The 20,164-nt window shown below is 54.0% G+C and overlaps 1 protein-coding gene and 1 gene segment (V, D, J or C); one reads left to right on the top strand and one right to left on the bottom strand.

Annotated features, from left to right (window-relative positions):
- Positions 1 to 13,261: 13,261 nt before the first annotated feature.
- LOC128900984 (Ig heavy chain V region B1-8/186-2-like) lies at positions 13,262 to 15,925 on the bottom strand. The segment is given in 4 exon segments: positions 13,262 to 13,878; positions 14,884 to 15,192; positions 15,276 to 15,611; positions 15,759 to 15,925. Coding segments are annotated over 4 exon segments (714 nt in total).
- LOC128900983 (uncharacterized) lies at positions 13,704 to 19,545 on the top strand. 3 transcript variants are annotated; one of them, XM_054182693.1, is made up of 7 exons: positions 13,704 to 13,726; positions 13,827 to 13,956; positions 17,594 to 17,917; positions 18,245 to 18,517; positions 18,872 to 18,976; positions 19,172 to 19,218; positions 19,347 to 19,545. In XM_054182693.1, the coding sequence occupies exons 3-7, from the start codon at positions 17,689 to 17,691 to the stop codon at positions 19,422 to 19,424; spliced, it is 732 nt and encodes a 243-aa protein (XP_054038668.1). In that variant the 5' UTR covers positions 13,704 to 13,726; positions 13,827 to 13,956; positions 17,594 to 17,688; the 3' UTR covers positions 19,425 to 19,545. The 3 variants fall into 3 exon arrangements, with proteins under 3 accessions (XP_054038668.1, XP_054038669.1, XP_054038666.1); XM_054182694.1 differs by lacking the exon at positions 13,704 to 13,726 and having other exon boundaries at positions 13,759 to 13,956; XM_054182691.1 differs by lacking the exons at positions 13,704 to 13,726; positions 13,827 to 13,956 and adding an exon at positions 16,726 to 17,452.
- Positions 19,546 to 20,164: the final 619 nt, after the last annotated feature.

Here is a 20,164-nt window from a genome sequence, read left to right on the forward strand (position 1 = left end):
CGGGGCACTGCAGCTGGGGCTTTGCATGCCCCATTGCACTAGGGTGGGCTGCTCGTCGGGGTTTGTGCCCCCTGCTTCCCCCGACAGGGGACAGGAGGGCTACAGGTGGGGGGTTGCATGCCCCACTGCCCCGGAGTGGGCTGGTGGTGGGGGTTTGCACCCCTGTTTCCCCCCATGGGGCCTGCAGGTGGGGGACTGCATGCTCCATTGCACAGGGGCGGGCTGCTTGGGGGGTTTGCGCCCCTGTTTTTGCCCGGTGATGAGGCTCCCGGCACCGCTTTGCGGGGGGAGTTGCAAGCCTTGTTGCAGGGGCAAGGTGCAGGTGGGACCTCGGGGTCCCACGTGGCGAGCTGCATGGTGGGCCAGGCACGGCGGGAGCGTGCACCCAGTTTTTCTGCGTCTCGTTGCACGGGGAATGGCAGACAAGTTTTTGCACGTGGGATTTTGCATGCCTGGTTGCGTTGGGGGCAGGAATTGCACCGCATCTGGGGTGCTGCACGAGTGGTTGTGCAGAGGTTTGCCTGCCTGGTTGTGCCGAGGTGATAAAATCACAAAAAAAGCCACAAATAAAGGATGTAAACACTCCTCGAATAGGGAAACGTGCAGGGGACAATGTGCCACCAAAGCAAAACCGCGGGTGAAACCCACTGGGTCTTACCAGGTCTGGCCAAACCTCGGTCCGGGCTTCCTGCAGCCCCCTGTGACTGAGAAAAAGCTGCCGTTATTGCTGCTAATTTGCATTATTTTGTGTTAACACGCGTGAAAAAAGCTTTGCAAATGTACAGGATGTATAGGGGAGGTAGATGCACAAGCAAACAGCTACGTACTAGCGTAATCCTTTAGTTTCGAGGCACCTCTGGGTGGGTATATATGGTTTATATACACCCGGAAACGTGTAAAACTTTTTTGCTATTTAAAATTAAATAATATTTCTATATTTAAAGCTTTGGTCCTGGAAGACGCTGATCTCCAGCCGCGCCGCGGCCGCTGAATCATGCCCATAAGCCACTAACATCCTTAATGCTAAGTACAGGCAGGAGTGCTTTGCCAGGCTGGAAGTGTTAGTCCCTCCTAGACAAGCTATTCCAAATATTTATATGTTGATTCTTTTAACTTTGAGACACAAATAGCTGGAGACATTTTGGCAACTCAGTGACAGAACAAAAACAAAAAAAAAAACAAAAAAAAACAAAACAAAACAAAAAAAAAAGCCATCATGGGAATCTCTGCTGGTCTATTCTGCTTTGTATAAACTGAGCAGAGAAAATATTTCCTGTTTGACGTTCAGATAGTGAGAGTTCAGCCAGCCTGCTTCTCTGGTTATTTCAGAAGGGGTTAAAAATGGGGTCAAAAAGACTGAATCTTGCCAATTTGGTGCTATATTTGGCCTGGAAGGTATTTTATTTTAGGGGAGTCTCGAATAGAAAAAGTCACCCGCTGATGTAGGAAAAATAAGGGGTGGTTTTGCTGGAGGGGAGAACCCGCTGCAACACTGCTTGTGGTGCTAAGGGCAGAGCATCGCTTCGACTGGAGTTGGAATAGCTGATACTGAAGTGCTTTCTCCAAAAGACGCTCGGGTGGTCTTCAAAGGGAAATGGCAGTCTGGGAGCCGTGCCATAAGTGGGAGAGATGAGGCATGAAAGGGGAATTATGCTTTTTTATTTCAGATCCTGTTGCTCCATGTGATGCCGATGGAAGTGGTTCGTGTTCTCGGTGACACTGCTCTTGTCGGGGCTGTAAGATCTGACACGAGGTTGGTATTGATGGCCGTAGCGGGACACCCAGGGAAGACAATAACTTATAAATACTAAATGCAGGAGACCAGTCCCAGCCCTCATCGGTAATTGTATAAATCTGCACAAATTCACCTTAACAGGTCTTTAAAAAAGGGGTTACGAACCCCAGGACCTGTTACCTCTGGCCCCGTGGCTTTGAGCTGCTCTTCCCTCCTTGTGTGCGTTTTCCTGTGCATTGCTGGCGATTTTGGGGGTGAAACCAGGTCCCTGCTAACCCCCCCCACCCCAGTACAAAAGCAATATCACAAACACCTCGAGTGAGAAACAAGCCCTAAAGCAGGCGCGGCAGTTTCATTCTCGAAGAGTTCGATAAGGTGCTGCTAGAAAACGAGCAGAGAGACCTTGAGAGACCTTCGGACTTCTTGTCCAACGATAACTGGGGAAGGTTTTCAAAGCCGGAGGGAAATCCTCTTTGTGTTAAAGCGGCTTATCCCGTGGAGGTTTGCTGGGAAAACTGGGCGGCCGTTTGCAGAGCCCGGGGTCGGGCAGGCGTCGCACAAGTGGTGAGGGAAAAAAAGGGGGAAATTTGGGAAAGCAACTCGTGGAAGCATCCAGACGAGGATGGCTTCACCCCCGGCTTCGGGTGCGGACCGAGGAAAAGGTTTACCATTGGAAAGGACTCTCGGTGAGATCTTGTTTTTCCTATTTGAAATGCAAGTGTGTGTTTCCAAAGAAAAGAATTAAAATTTAAAGTCTTAATAGTTTCACTGATACAAATGTCCTGACTCTTAGAATCACGTGTGAGAACTGCAGGTCCCGTAACGGAAAACCTGGGATTTTCCCCCAGTCAGAGCTCCCCGGGTTGGACCGATGCTTGTGGGAAGGTGCATCTAGTGTTGCAAGAAAAAAGAACATTTATAAACTAAAGAGATTTTGGTGAATAATATCAGCTTCGGGAAAGCAGCGAGGTCGTTTCCAGCTATACATCGTTAGTTGTAATTAGGTCAGGACATACTTTCTCCCAAACACTGCTGTAACTTGAATATAGTTTTTGTCCCTTTCTTCTGGGCTTGAAGTAAATGATAAAACTAAGCTGCGTTTCTAAAATAAACTGGGTTTATTGTATACGTCTTCTCATATTTAACTTCTCTTTGTGGTTTTGTTTGTCTCGCGCTTTTGGAAAGGGCTTGTGGTTTTCTGTCCCTCAGTGTCAGGAACACCACCGTTGAGTATTGATGCCACTAATAATTTAGTAAATTTTTTTTTATTAATAAACTTAGCATGTTATAAGCTTCATGCACATGTTTTATTTTCCCTTAATTATTTTTTTTTCCTCATTGCAGAGTTGAAAATCTCCGTGCTGTGTATTCAGAAATTATTTTCCGGAGCTCTCCTAGGCAAAGCTCAGCGTTTTTTATCAACTTTAATAGCAGCGAGGAGCCAGGAGGTGGCACTGGCTGGGAGCACATTTGGGTCTCGCTCCCTTCAGCAGCTCCTGGCCCTGCTTCAGAGCCTCTTGCCTTCCCTAGAAAATAAAATAATTCTGCTTTTCAAGGTTGGGAGCCTGGATAAGGCCGCAAGCCGGGGTGGGGGATGGCAGGACTGGCTGGTGGTGGCACCATCCATGGCACCGCTGCCATGTGGGTGTAGAGGAGATGGGTGGGTTTGGGTTGTGCCTGCTCTGGCGGGTGGGGAATTTCAGCCTGAGGTTTTGAGGGTGAGCTCAGGGGAGTTTAAAGCTCCGCAAACCTGGGGACCGTGCGGACAGGACCACCGTGAGCTCTGCCCGTTGGGTTGACTCAACCTCTGTTGACTTGCAGGAGCTCCAAGGCCATGCAGGAGCCCCTGGATCAGGTTTGCTGTCCCTCCTTCCCCGTAACTCCTCCAAAGAAAAGCAGCGTAGACACACAGAGTGTGGCATTGCATTTTTTTTCCCACCAGCTGGGCCAAGAGGAGCCTTATAAACTCAGATTTCTTGACCAAAAAAACCCATTTCTGGCAGTTTGTTCTCCCTGGGGAGCTGGTGGGAACTGTATTGGTTGGAGGGGCTTTTTTTTTTTGTGTCCTGCTTCTCATTGCACTGCAGATATTGCTGGTGTTTCTAGAAAATAAGTAGTATTAAGAGCAAATCTGGAAAAACCTAAGTGAAAAACTTCTGCCTGCTCTTTCTGGCCAGCCTGTTAGCTTAGAGCTTATGGGTTTAGATGCTTAAAAAGGTCCTTTTGATGGGACAAGCACTGTGCAAGTTCCTTGCTTTTGTTGTTCCTGCTCTGCTGGTGTTTACTGATTATTTACCAAGCGACTGCAAATGAAACCACGCTGTCAGCCACCACAAACCTCATGGCGGACGGTTGCTGGTGTGGAGGATTTGTCCTAAACCAGCCCCATTTAACATGGTGGCCTGGCAGAATGGGATGTGGCAAAATCTGCGTCTGGTCCCCAAAGTGCTGAGGTTTTCCTGGAGAAATGGGGTGGGAATCGGAGCAGGTTGGCCCAGTTCGGGGCAGGGTGGAGCTGTCATCTCTTGTGCTTTCCCGGAGGGTGTTGGTGGCTTCATGCTAGAGACCGAACGCTGATTGTTAGTGATTTTATTGGCAGGAGTTCATATTTACAACAGAATAATAGGAAATAGGAAAGAACCTAGTCATTACAAAGCTCTTCAGTGTTTGCACAACTTTTATGGCTCGGGACGGCATCGTCCATCTATTGAAAACTTTGTACATAAAGTCACAACTGCACTAAAAACAGAGGTGACCGCTTCGTTTAGAGGATGTAATTTCCAACGCAGTGACGATGTTCTTTTCTTCATCAAAGCCATCATCGTGTCTGAAACGAGGGGAAAAGGTGAGGAAGTGGTTGCCACGTCCTCCTATTGTGTTTCAAGCCACGCTTGTGGCAGGACAGGGATTTCGTCTGCACCTGGGATGCCAGTGAGCTTCAGCCTCTAGAAAAAAGGGGAATTTGGGTGATTGAGCAGCGGAAGCGCCTGGGGCTGAGGCCTGGCTTGGGCCAGGGGTACCCAGAGGGTGTTCGCGCCATTGAAGCTCCCGCTGAGGGCTCTCTGCAAAGAGGTCACTTGTGTACTTTGGGAAAATACCCTAAAATGACTTTTCAGGTCGCTAGTAGGAACGAAAGCTTTTTCGGTTGTCCCCAGCGTTGCAGCTGGGTGCCTGAAAGGCTGAATTATTTTTTAAGTTGTTTTGAAAAGTTGCTGCAAAGCGCTGCTTGTTGCTGCTTTAGAAAGATTTGAATTTTGCTGGCTTTACGACATGCTTTAGGTGAGCGCTTAAATCCTAGGGGGCTTTAGTACCTTGTGAGGAGGAGCACGGGGGGGTCATAGCAGGAAACCCAGGAGGCTGAGGAGGATGACGAGGGGGAGGTGGCACCGGAGGGGCGATCCCACCGACTCATGAGACTCCTGGAAAGTCTAGGAAAAGAAATCAATCAAAAATCACTTGTTCTAATGTGCTAAAGGCCAGAGTTCATCCCTCGAAGAGCTCTTCTGCCTTCCTCACTGTCCCCAGTGGTTGCTCCTGGGGGCAGAAATGGCACCGTGTCCCTGGAGCATCCGTATCTGTCGCTGAGCGAAGGGGGGGGTGTCGTGGAAACCTCGGGGATGGCCTCCTCTTTGGGAAATGCCTTCCCCAGAGCCCCGATGGCGCTCGGGTAGATGTATAGGAATAACATGTATCCAGCGGGATCCCTCACTGGGACAGGATTGGTAGTATTTAATTAGGAAAACGGGGAATTTCCCCTTTTCTGAACAGATACATCATGGCAAAATAAGTCCATGGTGAACTAATCACAGCTATTGCATGTGATTGTGCTGTGCGTATTATGCTACATGTTCTTTGACCAAACTCATTTGAGTTGTTCAGTGATTTAAAATCAACACTTTTAATCCATTTCTTCCTTCTCGCAACAGTGGTTTCGCCAAGGAAATTTCCCTGTTCTTGGAAATACAGAGAGAAAGTCCAACTCACCTCATACAAATACATGGTGGGTATTAACGTGGTGTTCTCAGAGTAATAATCTACAGTTGCATATAAGTAATCACCTGGAACGAAAGCATTGTCCTGATAAGTCTGTGTTAATATTTAATATTTTAGTATCTTACCCACGCAAGCCATTGTAATAATAACACCAGATAACACTGAGCATCAATTCTGTAGGTTGGAAACTGAATTTTAGAGGGTGCCTGGGCTGAGTTTGCTTGTGAGCAGCGATGGCAGCGCACCGGGCAGGGCAGGACTCTGCTGATGCTGCAGAAATCAAAGCAAATCTCTCTGCTCGGGAGCAGCTCCCGGGGTTATCTCTGCTCCTAGTCCATCTCAGTAACCTTTTCAGCTCAGCAAGGCGTGATTTCAGATGGTGACGAGAACCACTGGGGGCAGAACAGCTCCAGAAAAATGTCTTTTAACTCTACTTTTAATGTTGTTTTATGTTTTACACCGCCCTTGTCTGAGCAGCCCTTGATTTATAGTGGTCAGACCCATTTGGTGTTAGGGAGTGTATTTCCTACGCGTTACTCAGGTTTGTATCGGAGGTTCCTGAAGTGGTTCAGACATAAATGTTTTTCATCTGAGAGGGTCTCCAGAGGCTCTGCTTAAAGTCAGTGGAGATATTGGACACCCGTTTCTCTCCGTTGACACTAAAGGGGGTCCGGGGGGGTCCGGGGGCTCAGTGTCCCTCGGGGTTTATTCGTAATTGCAGAGGACTCGATTCAGTGGCTTCTCGGTGCCCTCGCATTTGTTTATATGGGCAAAGCCCCACCTCCCTGCCCAGCGGAGGCCCCCCAGCATCCTTTCCAACCCCGCTTAGTCCAACTTGCATCAAACAATCCAAAAAAAGCAAGAATTTCTCACCGAAACGAGATGCGTAGTCATATAAAAACTCTGTTATCTCCTCATCTTCTGTCTCAGCATTCCCTAAAAAGACACAAAGAAGGAGCGGTTCATCGTCCGGCACCGTAAGCAGAGGCTCACGTCGAGCCCGTGGGATACGGTTTCACATGAATAGTTTCAATGATTTATTGGCGCTTTGTGCAAAATCTGTTCCCTGTGGGAGTAATGGATTCGCAATCCGGCCCGTAATTAAATCAGAGACTTCACAACAAAAAGCTATCGCGTTGCAGACTGGACCCGAGCTCGTCCCACGTGGGTTTTTTCCCTTTATTTTGGGTGCAGATGTGCTGGGAGAGGGAGATGCAGCAATGGGGTTGCAGCCCCCCTCACGTTCCTGCACCCCCTACCCCAAATTTATTTAGAGGTGGATCTCAAACCTCTGTTCCGTGTGTTTTGAGCCGCTCCTCAGCCACCGACCCGGCTGCTTTATTTCTCATGCGCCTTTTGCTGTGAAATTGCTGAAGGCTCGGAAAGGAAACTTGCATTTCATTAGGGCTGAATCACTATAAATAGATTTCTGAATGGTATGACCTTGTCAAAGTCTTATCGAGTCTCTCATTTCCCTTTTCCAAATGCAAGGTTCAATGTGTTTTCTTTTTTTTGGGGTCTTACAAAGCAGACTAATTGGGAATATTAATATTATAGTACTTGCGTACTCATAGAACAGTATAATCAGATACTCATCGAATAATCTAAGATAATATAATGTTAATAATTTAATACTCATATATAGTCATATATAGTCATATAATAAGATAATATAATTATAATATTGTAAGTTATACCATTAATAACTTGAATGATGCTGTTGGTCATGCCCGGGGCCAGCCGTAGCTCCGGGTACCCCTCTCTAAAACTTTCCACCTTTTCCTAACATGTCCCTGAATTCCTCGGCACTGGCTGAGCAAGAAGCCCAGATCCCAAAACTCTCAGAATTAGGAAGTAAACTGGAAACAGTGACCTGGCCTAAAGATTTCTGTGCAGGCATCAAAGCCCCGGGGTCGGAGTCCGGGCTCTGTGGGGGATGACGCAGCGCATCCATCGCTCCGGCTCTGGGAACCCCACCCCGTCCCCATCCCGAGCTTTCGGGGAAATCTGCACCAAAATGGGGAGCTGCGTGGTGTAGTCTCTCCACCCCCACAGCTTCCCACGCTCGCCCTTCAAAAATACTCTGTCCCTTTTGGCTCCAGCAGCGTCAACTCCAGTTCTCCGGGCACATTATCCCAGGCACGAAGCTTTCTGAGAAAGTTATTCCAAGTTGGCTCTTGTATTTACACTGGAGCCAGGCTAAGAATAATAGAGGAGTTGGATTTGCCGCAAAGACCTTCCAGCTGGAAATCCCCCCCTACTCCGCGGCCAATTTTAACCCCTCGCGTGATGTTTCGTGCTTGGAGTTGTTCCTCCTGCGCGGTGGAGGAGGAGGAGGAGGAGGGGGAGGAAGGCTGTTTTGGGCCGGCAGAGCCACAGGCAGCTGCCAGATCCTGGTTATCAGCCCCTCGCCTGGGGCTGCCCACGGTCTCATGTTCGCAGAAGCGTTACCTCATGACATGTGTGTTCGTCCCCGATCAGCGCTGGGTCCTCGCCACTCGTCCCTCCCAGGCACTGCCAGTGCCATCATCTTCCTCCCTCAATTGCCCCTGACTTCGATCTCCCCACATCTCCTAAGTGCCCACCTAATACTTCAGGAAATCCTGGGGTTTGGTTGTTTTTTTTTTCCCCTGTGCCTGTATCTGTCTCTCTTAATAGCTCCCGGCTGTATACTGCGAATTATTTTGAATGCAATATGGAAAACATTAATTATCAGACTCCCTTCTCCCAGCGCACGCTATGTTCTGCGAGCACAGGCTATATTCTCCAAGCACACGCTTTACCGTAACTTTTACTAATTGCATTGTGTTTTCCTGTGGGGTTTTTTTGCGACTGACCCCCTGTCGCCGCGCGAACACCCCGAGACCCCTCAGCCCCTGAGCCCCCACCCCAGGTGCCGCACAGCGTCGCCACAGCGCAGAAATAACTCCCGCCCAGCCCTCAGCAGCGCGGTAAAATTAAATTGCAAGCCGGGGGGAAAAAAAAAAACCAAACAAACCCACAAAAAACAGAGGAATATATTTACCCAGTAAAAAATGAAGAACCAGGAGTGCTGCAATTAAAAAGTTTGTCATCCTATGTTTCGGTGTCGTCCACCGATGCGGCCAGGCACTGCTGCTCGGGAATTTCTTGAGACGTCCCAGCGGAGGCAGGAAATGACTCTTGCAAGGGTTGGACTGAGCAGCCTCTGCGCTCCGTGGGGAAAAAACGAGCTTTTCTGCAATTTGCCAAGGGGTGCGGCGTCGGGCTGGGCTCAAGGTTGCCCCGTGCGGGACAGGAGATGCGCGGTGCCCGTCATGCCGCTCCGGCGGTGGAAGATTTTTTCCCTTCACGAGGACTTTTCTGATGGCTGAGTTGCAAATCTTGGGAAGTTACTCCCCAGGGAGGGTTAGTGCCGCTGGATGCACTTGCAAATACCGGGAGGATGGTTTTGATTATGTTATAGCAGAGCATAACGGAAGTTATTAATAGCAAATCCTTCTAGTCTAGAGAAGGCGGCAATTGGGAGGCAAAGGCAGAGCCGACGACTGGGAGCCAGATTCAGTTCCTGACTTCCCGTAAAGTCTTGGGGGATTTTTTTCTTGGCTTCATTTCACCTTCCCAGGCCTCAGTTTCTCCATCAGTAAGAAGAAATGCAAATGGTCACAGGCTTATTTTATATCCTGGCGGTTAGGTAGAAACAGCCGGGTTGGGATGCTGTAGGAGCCCCCGTGTTTGCAGTCAGTTTCTGTTCCTGCATCCGCAGGGCGTGCTGCCTTGGTACCTGCTGATGGCGCTGCTTGTTTCCCTCTCTCCTCTAAAAATGGAAGAGAAATGGGTAGGAAAAAAAAAAAGGCTCTTCTGCTTTGTGGGGAAGAGCCAATACTGACGCAGAAGGCTTTTTCTTAGGAGATGATGCGATGCTGGTGGAAACTGGTGTTAACTGGGGTGTGAAGCGATGGGGAAATAGAAGGAGCGGGAGGTAAATCAGGTATAAAATCAGTTCCTGGGCAACGTGTGGTGGGGGCTGCTCGACACCGCGGGTTTCCTGCCGGGGAGTGCTGAGATCGCGGTGACTTTATTGCTTACGCAGCAATAAAAATCACTTCACCCAAGACCGTTTCCTCTCCCAACTGGTCTCTTGAGGGCGATGGGTGACGGTGTGTTCTGGGGGCTCTGGGATGTGGTGCAGGAGGTGGGTGTTGGCAAACTGAGAATGAGCAAGGAAAGTCTTCACGAGTAGGAGAGGAGCTTTATTTTGAGATAGGACAAGAAGAAATTTGTAACGAGGAAGATTCGGAGAACCCTTTCCCAGGAGGGTGGTTGAACATGGGACCACCTTGGGAGGAGACGCAGACCCTGCTCTTGCCTTGTCTTCACCCACCACCCCCCAAGGCGCTTCCTGCCGGTCCGAAAAATCTTTTCCCAGCCCTGTGTTTCCATTTTCTTCAGCAAAATGGCCTAGAGGACGATGCTCCCCCACCACGGACCCCCGACCCCCCCCTCGCTGGGTGCCTGCCCCCGCGGGATGCGGGCTCGGGAGTTTCCTCTCCTTTGCAGATGAGAAAACGGAAGCGAGTTTTTCAGCGGGGCGAGGGAGTTTAATGGCAAACAGCTGCGCTGAGACGAGACCTGGGGGGGGGAAGGGGGGGCACGGGCTGCAGCCGGTGGTTTCCCACCCCCAGCTGGGGGTGGGACGGGTGCGGGCACCCGCGGGGCAACCGGCCAAGGAGAGCAGTGGCAGGGAATGCGCTCCTCACCCCTGTGCCGTCGGTTTTAAGCCGAGGATTCCTGCTGATTTTAACACAAGGATTCCCATCGATTTTAAGCCGAGGATTCCCATCGATTTTAAGCCAAGGATTGCTGTCAGTTCTAAGCCGAGGATTCCTACTGACTTTAAGCCGAGGATTCCTATTGATTTTAAGGCAAGGATTTGCATTGATTTTAAGCCAAGCATTCCTATTGATTTTAAGGCAAGGATTCCTATTGAATTTAGGGCAAGGATTGCCGTCCATTTTAAGATGAGGATTCCTACCAATTTTAAGCCAAGCATTGCTATAGATTTCAAGCCAAGGATTCCTATAGATTTTAAGCCAAGGATTCCTATAGATTTTAAGGTGAGGATTGCTGTCGATTTTAAGCTGAAGATTCCCATCGATTTTAAGGCCAGGATTTCCAAAGGCAGATTTATTTATTTTTTCCGACTAAGAGGGGACCCAACTGAAGACTTTTTCAAGCACATCCCCAAAGGGTTTGCAGCCTCTGGGGGCTGGACGTGCTTTGCCGAAGGGGCTTTTCCCACCCATGGGGAGATGCTTGGCAAAGGGTTAAGCACAGAGGAATGCCGAGCGACCCAGCAGGCAGGAAGCGAATCTCTCCAAACCCTCCTCTCGACCCACAAAAATAACAGCAAAACTCAAAATCTCAACCCAAGCAGAAATCTGAGCTCAGGGGGATGAATCCCACCGGGGCTGGAGCTCGGCCAGGAGGCGCGTGGGGAGGTGTTGAGCTGTGAAAGAGTTAAAATATTCTGGTTTTGAAGTGATGGGGAGGGAACGGGCAAGGAAGGTTTATGAGGATGGTGGTGGCTTTTTATGAGATGAGCGGATGGGGCTGGACGACAAACTTCGTGGCTTGCAAGCCTGGAGTTTGAATTCAAAGGGATTTGCTGGCTTGGGGCTGAGAACAGCTCCTTGTGGTTGGATGCGAAGATGTAAAACTTGACAAAACTTGGGAAAAATAATACCTAATACCTGCAGCGGGGAGATGCCGCTGAGGGAGCTGGGTAAAACACACTCCAAGGTGATACAAGGGGGCGAACAAACCCTGTGCTCCAATCTCTGCCGAACACTGCGGTGTCCAGCCTGAGCATCCCCGGCAGCACCCTGCATCCCTGCGGGATGGCCCTTGGGTGCTGGCGACCACTGGGGTAACGCGGGCACAGGTTTTGAGTTGCATTTCTGGCCGGAAAAAGAAAAAGCTCTATTGTTTTGTTTTGCTTTTTCCTTTTACGTTTGTTCTTACTCACTTTTTATGCCTTGCAACACAAAAGCAAGCAGCCAAGAAAAGCAGCCAAACCAACATCTTTCCCGTCTCTGATCCCATGCTCCTTTCCCAAAACCTAATTCCTATTTTGCACAATCTCTACTTTTACGTCTTCTTTTTTTTTTTTTTAATTATTAAAGGTTACGTGCTGCAATCAAACCGTAAAAGGTCCCACAGCGAGGGAGCAGCCTGGGAGCGCGATGCCGAGGGAAAATGCAGCATGCGAGCCAAAAAATAATGGCTTTTCCAGAAAGGGGGATGGCAAAAGCGGCTCTTGCTCCTCGCGCTGTGTCCTGGGGATGCTCTGAGCATCTTGAAGCCCCGCCAGGCTGCGAGTCGGGGTCTCTCACCGCGGCCGGGGGTTTTGCGCTTGAGGACGAGGGTGCGAGTGAGCTCAGCGCCGTCCCCAGCTCTCGGATGCATCGCGTCATTTCCCAGCTTTAATCGGCGGAAGCGAAACCTGAAGGGAAATTAAAGAAACGCGGGCGGTAAATAAGACCCTTCCCTTAACAATAACTCACGCCCGAGCAGATGATGTTAGCAGGATTCCTGCGGAAGTCGCCGGAGGGGACATTGTTTGGTGTTTTCCCTGCAGGAGACGAGGAGATGGATGAAGGAAACCTAAAAAATCCATTCCCCGGATTCCCGGGTGGCACTGGCCGCCGTGGGGCTCCCACCGTCCCCCAGATGCCGGGAGGTGGGTGGGACGAGCCACCCGTCCCATGGGACGCCCTGCAGGAACGGCGGGGCTCTTCTCCCCACCCAACAGGCTCTTCCCGCTGCCCGACGGGGTTTTCTGCTGGAGATACTGAAATAAAGATTTCCTGCCCTCCCCTGCCCTCCCCTGCCCTGTGCTAAACAGGCGGCTGCTTCGTCCTGGCTGCTGCCAGCTGGGGCGTGCGGCTCTGCCAGGGCTGGGGAATAATCATGGGATGCTTTGAAATAAAGAAGAAAAGGCACTTTTAAACAGTAAATCTTCAAAAAGTAAAATAAATTTAAATAAAATAAAATAAAATAAAATAAAATAAAATAAAATAAAATAAAATAAAATAAAATAAAATAAACCAAGATACAGTACAATACAGTACGGTTCCTGGTTTCGCAGTTGGTTGCCGCGGGGCAGCAGCTCGCCCTTCCTCGGGGCATCGTCCCCACTCGCGGCTCCCGGGGCTCTCAGTGTGGGTGATGCAGGAGGGATTTATAACCCCACGTTGTCCCACCCCCAGTTTTCAGCTGAGACCGGGGGCCCTTTCTGTCCCCAGCCGTGGGGAGCCGCGGGAGGTGATGCTGTGTTAACATTTTATGATGTTAAAATAACTTTTTCCCGCTGTTTAACAGCAATTTCTGAGGGCTGCTGTGCAGGATACCACAAGGCGTAACCCGATATAAATCCAAGACCTCAGTTGCTTACCCAGGAATTAGGAATTTTATTATTTTTACGCCATCTCCCATTGCTATCGAGCATCCCCTCCCTCCTCCCTGTGCTTACGGCCTTCCGAGAAACCCAGCGGGAAGAAAAGCACAGGTTCTTTCCCCCACGCTGCTGCCCTGGAAGGGGGAAAAATGGGATGGTGGAGCTCCTGGAGATGCTCCGGCCACCCGAAGGGGACGGGGGGACTGCAGCGCGGTGGCACTAGGTGGCGGTGACACGGCGGTGGCTGCTCCTGTTCGCTGGTAAACCACCAAAAATAAGCTTTCCAGGCAGTTTGTGCGTGACACCGGCTACGAGCAGCCGTGAAATTCGCTTTCGAGATTACAAATGAATAAAAAAACAAAAAACAAAACAAAAAAAAAATTCGGCTTAAAAACTCTCCCCCCAAGAGGCTAGAAAATATCTGGAGGGAATTTTCCCGGGGCTGGTGCTCAAATCCTATCAGAAAAGATTAGGCTGAAAAAGAAATCCTCCTGGCTTTTGCGAAGCTCCTGCAAGTTTGCAAACTACTCCTGGGGCGAATTCGCAAGCTATTGGTGGAGGTTTGGGAGCGGCGGCCAACGGGGGGCCGTGCCCACCTGGCTCCCATCCCGCAGCTCTCATGATTTTCCCTTTTCTCTTGGTTTTTAACTCATTTTGCAGGTGAAGGGGTTTGGCAGAGCAACATTTCAGCGCCGCACGGTCGTGGATCCGTCTGCAAGAGGAAGAGAGAGCTGATGTTGTTCAACCCCATTTCGCACTGGAGGAGATGCGGAGCATTAAAAAAAAAGAGGTTTGGGTTTTTTTAGCTGCCCTGGGTGACACCGGGCGGGTGGTGCTGGGGACCGAGGGTGGCAAAAGGTGGTCCCTCTGTCTCCGAAAATGACATATTTTGTGTTTAACCCAGCCTTGTGACCAATTTCGATGCTTTTCGAAGCGTTGTTTGCAGCACCAACGCTGGCCAAAAGTGATTTTTCTCACCAGTGTGGTGGAGAGTTTTCCACACCCCCCCACCCACCCCGTAAAACTGCGGAGGAAATTTTGAATCCGAGGGGTGTTGGGTTTTGACCAGAGCAGCGTTACCACGCCGTAAACAAATGAATTTTTTTTGCACCGGGGGTAGAGGAAGCGGTTTCTAGCAGCCGGGCGAGCTGTGGGCGGCTGGGGGAGGCGGGAAGAGAGTGGGGGCGAAGGGGCTGTGAGGGGGGACTGGGGGGTGTCACCTCTGTCCAGGCGCCGTCGGCAGAGCAGGATGGTCAGCTGGAGCAGGGAAAGGAGGGAGACGCAGCACAGCCCCAGTGCCAGTGGCCAGGAAGGGCATCCTTCTGCCGGGGGGGGAAGGAGAGTTAATAGAGGGGCGAGAATGTGGGTTTGGTACTCTGGAGAGACGAGCGTCCCCCAAAATGGGGGGTCAGGGGTGAGCGTCCCCCAGAATGGGGGGGGCCAGGGCCAAGCATCCCCAAAATGGGGGGTCAGGGCCGAGTATCCCCTGAAATGGGGGGTCAGTGTGGTGCTGGGGGGGTGACATGCAGGTTTAAAGCCTTTCAGTGCGGGGGGAACCCCAGCGAGAGGATGGAAGGATCGAGGGATTTCCCGAATGTGTCTCAATGAGGGAGAACTGGAATGTTGGGATTCCCTAGACAAGGAAAGGCTGGAAGAATTGGGATGCAGGGGGTGGATGGAGGCCAGGATCTGAGGTGGGGACAACATGACTAATTACCCTCCCCAGCTCCTTTACGGATGCTGACGCTGAGGGTCCTGCCCGTGTCCCTCTTCAGGGCCGTGCACGCCGCAGCCCCATCCCACTGCTCGGCTGGGACCCAGGTGATGCTCCAGGCGCTGAGGACACCGTCCTCATCCACGGCCGCCGCCGTCACCGGTGTCACCTCCCCGCTGGGCTGCCAGAGCACGGTGTCCCAGCCCGGAGGGAGGTCACGGAGGTGGCAGAGCAGGGGGATGCTGGCCGGGACCTCCCTGGGTTCTTCCACATCGACAGGCACCAGGATGGAGAGCTTGGGCTCGGTGGCATCTAAAGAGGGAAAAAGAGAGCTGGGGGGGCACAAACCTCCCCGGGGATGTCCCCAGCCACCGGGCGACCTGCCGGGCACTCACTGGTGACGACGAGCCTGGTCCCGTTCCCAAAGGAGGAGTGGAAGGTGGAGGAAATGGAGGAACTGCAGTAATAAACCCCGGAGTCCTCCCTCTGCACGGGGCTGATGGCGAGGGAAAAATCCTGCTGTTTTTTCTTCCCCGAGTATTTTCCCTTTGTTTGGGAGTCATTAGAGCTCTGGTAAATCCAGTGCAAACTGCCGTCCGGCTTCTCCTTGTACCAGTCGACGTGGATGCTGATTCCCGAGACGTGACAGCTGAGCTCCGCCGTCCCCCCGGGGGGCACCCGGAGGGGCCCCGGGCTCTGCAGGACCCGTCCCCCCTCTGCTGAGGCACCTCCTGTGTGGGGGGGGAAGCCTTGAGTCAGATTTTCTGCACTTCAGGCTCTTCAATATATTAATTTAATAAGTTTTGGAGCAAAAAAAAAAAAACAACCACATCGGCAAATCCCGTCCAAGTTGGGGTATTTTTGGAGCGGGCACATACCTGGCAGGAGGAGCAGGAGGGTCCCCAGGAGCCCGTAGGACATGGTGGCCGAAAAATCGCTTGCTGGGGAGATTTTCTCTCTGTCTGGGGAGATTTTCTCTCCCTCCCAGACTGGTGGGCTGGGGATGCTCAGAGGAGGCACCCCAAGAGGTGGCCCTGCCCCAGCTGGGACGGGGGGGTCAGTCCCAAACGTGTGTGTCCCCCCCCGTGGGACTTTCCATCCTCAGGTGACGGAAATCGGGTGGAAACAGTGGCTTTGCCACCCATCCCCCACCAACGGGACCCTTTTGGGCTGGGTTTAGTGCAGGGTGATGCCGGGGGGGGTGAAGGGTCCCGGGGACCAGCGAATCCTCCAGCCTGGGGGGTTATTTGGGGTTTGAGGGTCTGGGGGGGGCAGGAGAGGGGGAGTTTGGGGAGGAAACAGTGGAAGAAGTTTGGGGAGGGACCATGCGCCCTGGTCTCGCTCACAAAATCCAATTTTAATTCAAGCCCCACATCGCAGCGGGGGTTTTCCTCCCCCTGCCCGTCTCTCCTGGCAGCCCCGGACTTTGTCATTCCCTGGTTTTTCTGCTCTTCCAGGCAAACGCTTTGCTCGCTCTTGGTCTTTGGGTGGGATTTTCCCAAGCTCCCACATGGGAGCCACTGGGAATTACCTCCGGAGCATGGCATCCGCCTGCAGTAGGAGTCTATGACATTAATTCAATATATATTCTATATTCTGCTGCCCTTCTGCAGCAGGCGGAGGCTTTGCTCGAGCTGGAGATGGCTGCGGTCAGCCTCGCCGCTGTATTTTGTCACTTGGATGGAGTTTATTGACACCAAACACCTTCACCATTCGCGCCCCCCCCCCCCGCCCCGCGCCAGCAGTGGGGGTTTGTGATGTTTTTCGGCGCCGCTTTGGCCGAGGGCCCCGTGTGCCGAACCGCAGCAGGAAAGGCAGCGGCAGGGCTGGGGGGTGGGAAAAAAACAGCTTTGCAGTTTTTAGTCCCTTTGAGGGATATTTTTGAGGGGTCTGGGAGTGGCAGGGGGACACTTTTAATCAAATGCTTCCAGGAATTGCCCAAAACCCGGCAGCAGCGATGGGATTGCTGTGATTTCCAGCTGTTTGGGACGGAGACGGGGTCAGCAGGGTGGACCCAGCACTTGTCCACTCCTGGCCAAGGCCATCTCCATCCCCCAGCATCCCCAAAATGCTTAACCCCCCCCAATTTTGCTCCCCCAAGCCTGGTCCCAGGCAGCGCTGGGCTCAGGATCTGCGTTTTGCCTGGATTTTGCCTCTGCAGATAATTTTCTCTCCATCTTGGAGGTTTCGGAGGGGGGTTCAGCATCCCTTCGGCTCAGAGCATTGCCCGGGCGGGTTTATTCCCCCACGATGCTCAAAAAGACCCCCCACGTTTTGCTCAGAGGCTTCAAAACAGGGGAGGGGGCAAAGGGGGGACCCAGCGGCATCCCACCCCCAGCACCCTCTGCCAGGGATGCTCCGGCATGTGGCATGTCCCCGCCACGTCTCCGGTGACGAAGCCAGCGAGGTGAGGGGGGTGTCACTGCCCGGGGGCCCCGTGGTTTTGGCAGCGGTGGCAGCTCTGCAGAAGGACTCGGCCCCAGGGAGGAGGCGGCCTCCCCATCGCGGTGCCGGCCACCCATGGCAGCCGGGGGCTCGCTGGCCGCCACGGGGCTGCTGTGGCTCTGCCTGGGTGAGTCTCAGGGGCTGGGGAAGAGCAGCCAGGCCCTGCTTTGGGGAGGTTTCTGGGTGTTTTGGAGCAACTGGCTGCTGGTGGGGGGGGGCGGTGTTATGGTGGGGCTGGAGGGGAATGAGCCCCCGTTGGCCCCCACAGCCCCGGCAGCGCTGCTGAGGCTGCACCAGCCCCAGCCTGTCCTGGTCGTGGAGCCTGAGAAGCCGGTGGAGATCATCTGTGAGGCCAACGAGAACATGGAGAGCAAAGCCAAGGTGTCCTGGTACCGGCACGGCAAGGACGGGCCCCGCCTGGTTGTGGCTTGCAAGAGCGAGATGAGCCAGGGGTTCTCCTGCAAGTTTGGGGGGCACAAAGTCACCCTGCACATCCCCTGCGCCCACCCCGACAACACCGGCCTCTACCTGTGTGCCTACCACAGAGTCCACAGCCTGGAATTCGGCAGCGGCACCGTGCTGCTGGTGGGAGGTAGGGTGCCCCTGGTCCCCCCATGGTCACCCCGTGGTCCCCATCTCCTGTTATCCCTCATGGTCCTGTCCTGACCCCCTCCAGCATCCTCCACCTGCTTCCACCACCTCTCTGTTCCCCTCCGTCCACATCCGTCACCCCTCAGTCCATCTCTGTCCCCTCCGTCCCCTCTGTCTCTTCTGTCCCCTCCACCCCTCTCCATCCCCTCCATCCCCCCTGTCCCCTCTGTCCCTCTCCATCCCCTCCATCCCCTCCATCCCTCTATCCCTCTCCATCCCAGGTCCATCCTCCCCCCAGACCCCGCTGCAGCCCCTCTTCTTGTTGCAGACAGCTGGAGGGAGCAGAGCTGGGTGCGGGTGCTGGCACCCCATGGGGACCCCCGGGTCCCCCCCAGCCTGGTCTGTGCCGTGGGTGCCACCTGCGGCCCCGTGCTCGTCTCCCGGCCGGGGGAGGCCGGGCGGGTGCTGGGGCTGGGGGGGAGCGTGGAGCTCCTCATCAGCCCGGTGGGCACGACCCAGGGGGGCGGGGGGCTCTGCGAGGTGCGCTTCAATGCCTCAGGCCCCGTCGTCCGCAGGAGCGTGGAGCTGCGCAAGGCTGAGGGTGAGTTCAGGGGGGACCCCAGGGGACCCCCAGCTGGGTCACCCGAGGGGAAACTGAGGCACTGGGGACGGATGGCTTGGTCCCAGGGCAGGGGGATGGTGGGGGGATGTTGGGGGGGTCGGTGGGGGGATGGTGGAGGATGCTGGGGGTCTGGGGGGGTCTGTGAGGGATTGTGGAGGATGTTAGAGGTCTGGGGGGTGCCTGGGGGAGATGTTGGGGGCTTGGGGGGGATTGTGGACGGTGTTGGTGGTCTGTGGGTGTCTGTGGGGGGACGGTGGAGGATGGTGGGGGTCTGGAGAGGGATGCTGGGGGTCTGTGGGGGGACAGTGGGACAATCCAGCCCCACTCCCCCAGGCAGCTGCGTGACCCCCAGCTCCTGGGCCCTGGCCGGGGCCGTGGTGCTGCTGCTGCTCAGCGTCTGCCTCAGCATCTGCCGCCTCTGCCGTCCCACGGAGCATGGTATGGGCAGGGGACTGTGCCACCATGTCCCCCGCTGTCCCCCACTGTCCTGTCCATCTCTGACCCCTCCATCCCCAGTCCCCCTCCTTCCTTCATCCCCGTTGATCCCCTCTGTCCCCCCCATCCCCTCTGATCCCCTCTGTCCCCCCCATCCCCATGCTGGGGACACATGTCCCTGCTCTGTGTCCCCCCCAGGTGACCAGCCTGAGACCCCGATGCCACCTGTGTCACAGGAGAATGAGGTGAGGCCGTGGGGTCCCGGGGTGCCCCCTGGCTGGGCTGCGGGGCTGGCAGGGAGGCAGCAGCAGGGACAGTGGCAGACGGGAGATTGGGGGTGCGAGGGTGGCTCTGACGCCATTGTCACCCACAGGGACAGCTGACGTACGCCCAGCTCACCTTCGCCACCCCTGGCACAGCCCACGCCATGACCCACAGCCGCATGCGGTGACAGCCCCAACCCTGGAGCTTGTCCCTCTGTGTTCCCAGCCCCTGGGCATCACCCCGCGAACCCCCCGACGGGTGCTGAGGCTGCTGGACCCACTTTGCCCAAGAGGATGAAATAAAGAGCTTTGGACTTCAGCAGCATTCCAGGGTCATGGCACCGTGTGCCCGGCGTGTCCCCAGCCCAGGGACTGTCCCTCAGGGGTCTGTGCTGGGACCAGTGTCTTCATCAGTGGCATGGACAGTGGGATGGAGGGCACAGGTGACACCAAGCTGTGTGGTGCGGTGACACTCACAAGGGACGGGATGCCATCCAGAGGGACCTGGACAGGCTGGAGAAGTGGCTCCGTGTGACCCTCATGGGGTTCAACCAGGGCAAGTGCAGGGTCCTGCCCCGGGGTGGGGGCAGCCCCCGGTGCCAGCCCAGGCTGGGGATGGAGGGATGGAGAGATGGAGAGCAGCCCTGAGAGAAGGGCTTGGGGTGCTGGGGGGGAAACGCTGGCCATGGGCTGGCAACATGCGCTGGCAGCCCAGAACCTCCCACAGCCTGGGCTGCATCCCCAGCAGCGTGGGCAGGGGGGCGAGGGGGGGATTCTGCCCCTCTGCTCCGCTCCGGGAGACCCCCCTGCAGTGCTGCCTCCAGCTCCGGGGCCTCGGCACAGGAGAGACACGGAGCTGTGGGAGCGGGGCCGGAGGAGGCCCCGGAGATGCTGGGAGGGCTGGAGCCCCTCTGCTGTGGGGACAGGC

The sequence above is a fragment of the Rissa tridactyla genome, chromosome 23 (assembly GCF_028500815.1).
Source record: "Rissa tridactyla isolate bRisTri1 chromosome 23, bRisTri1.patW.cur.20221130, whole genome shotgun sequence".
Lineage (NCBI taxonomy): Eukaryota > Metazoa > Chordata > Aves > Charadriiformes > Laridae > Rissa > Rissa tridactyla.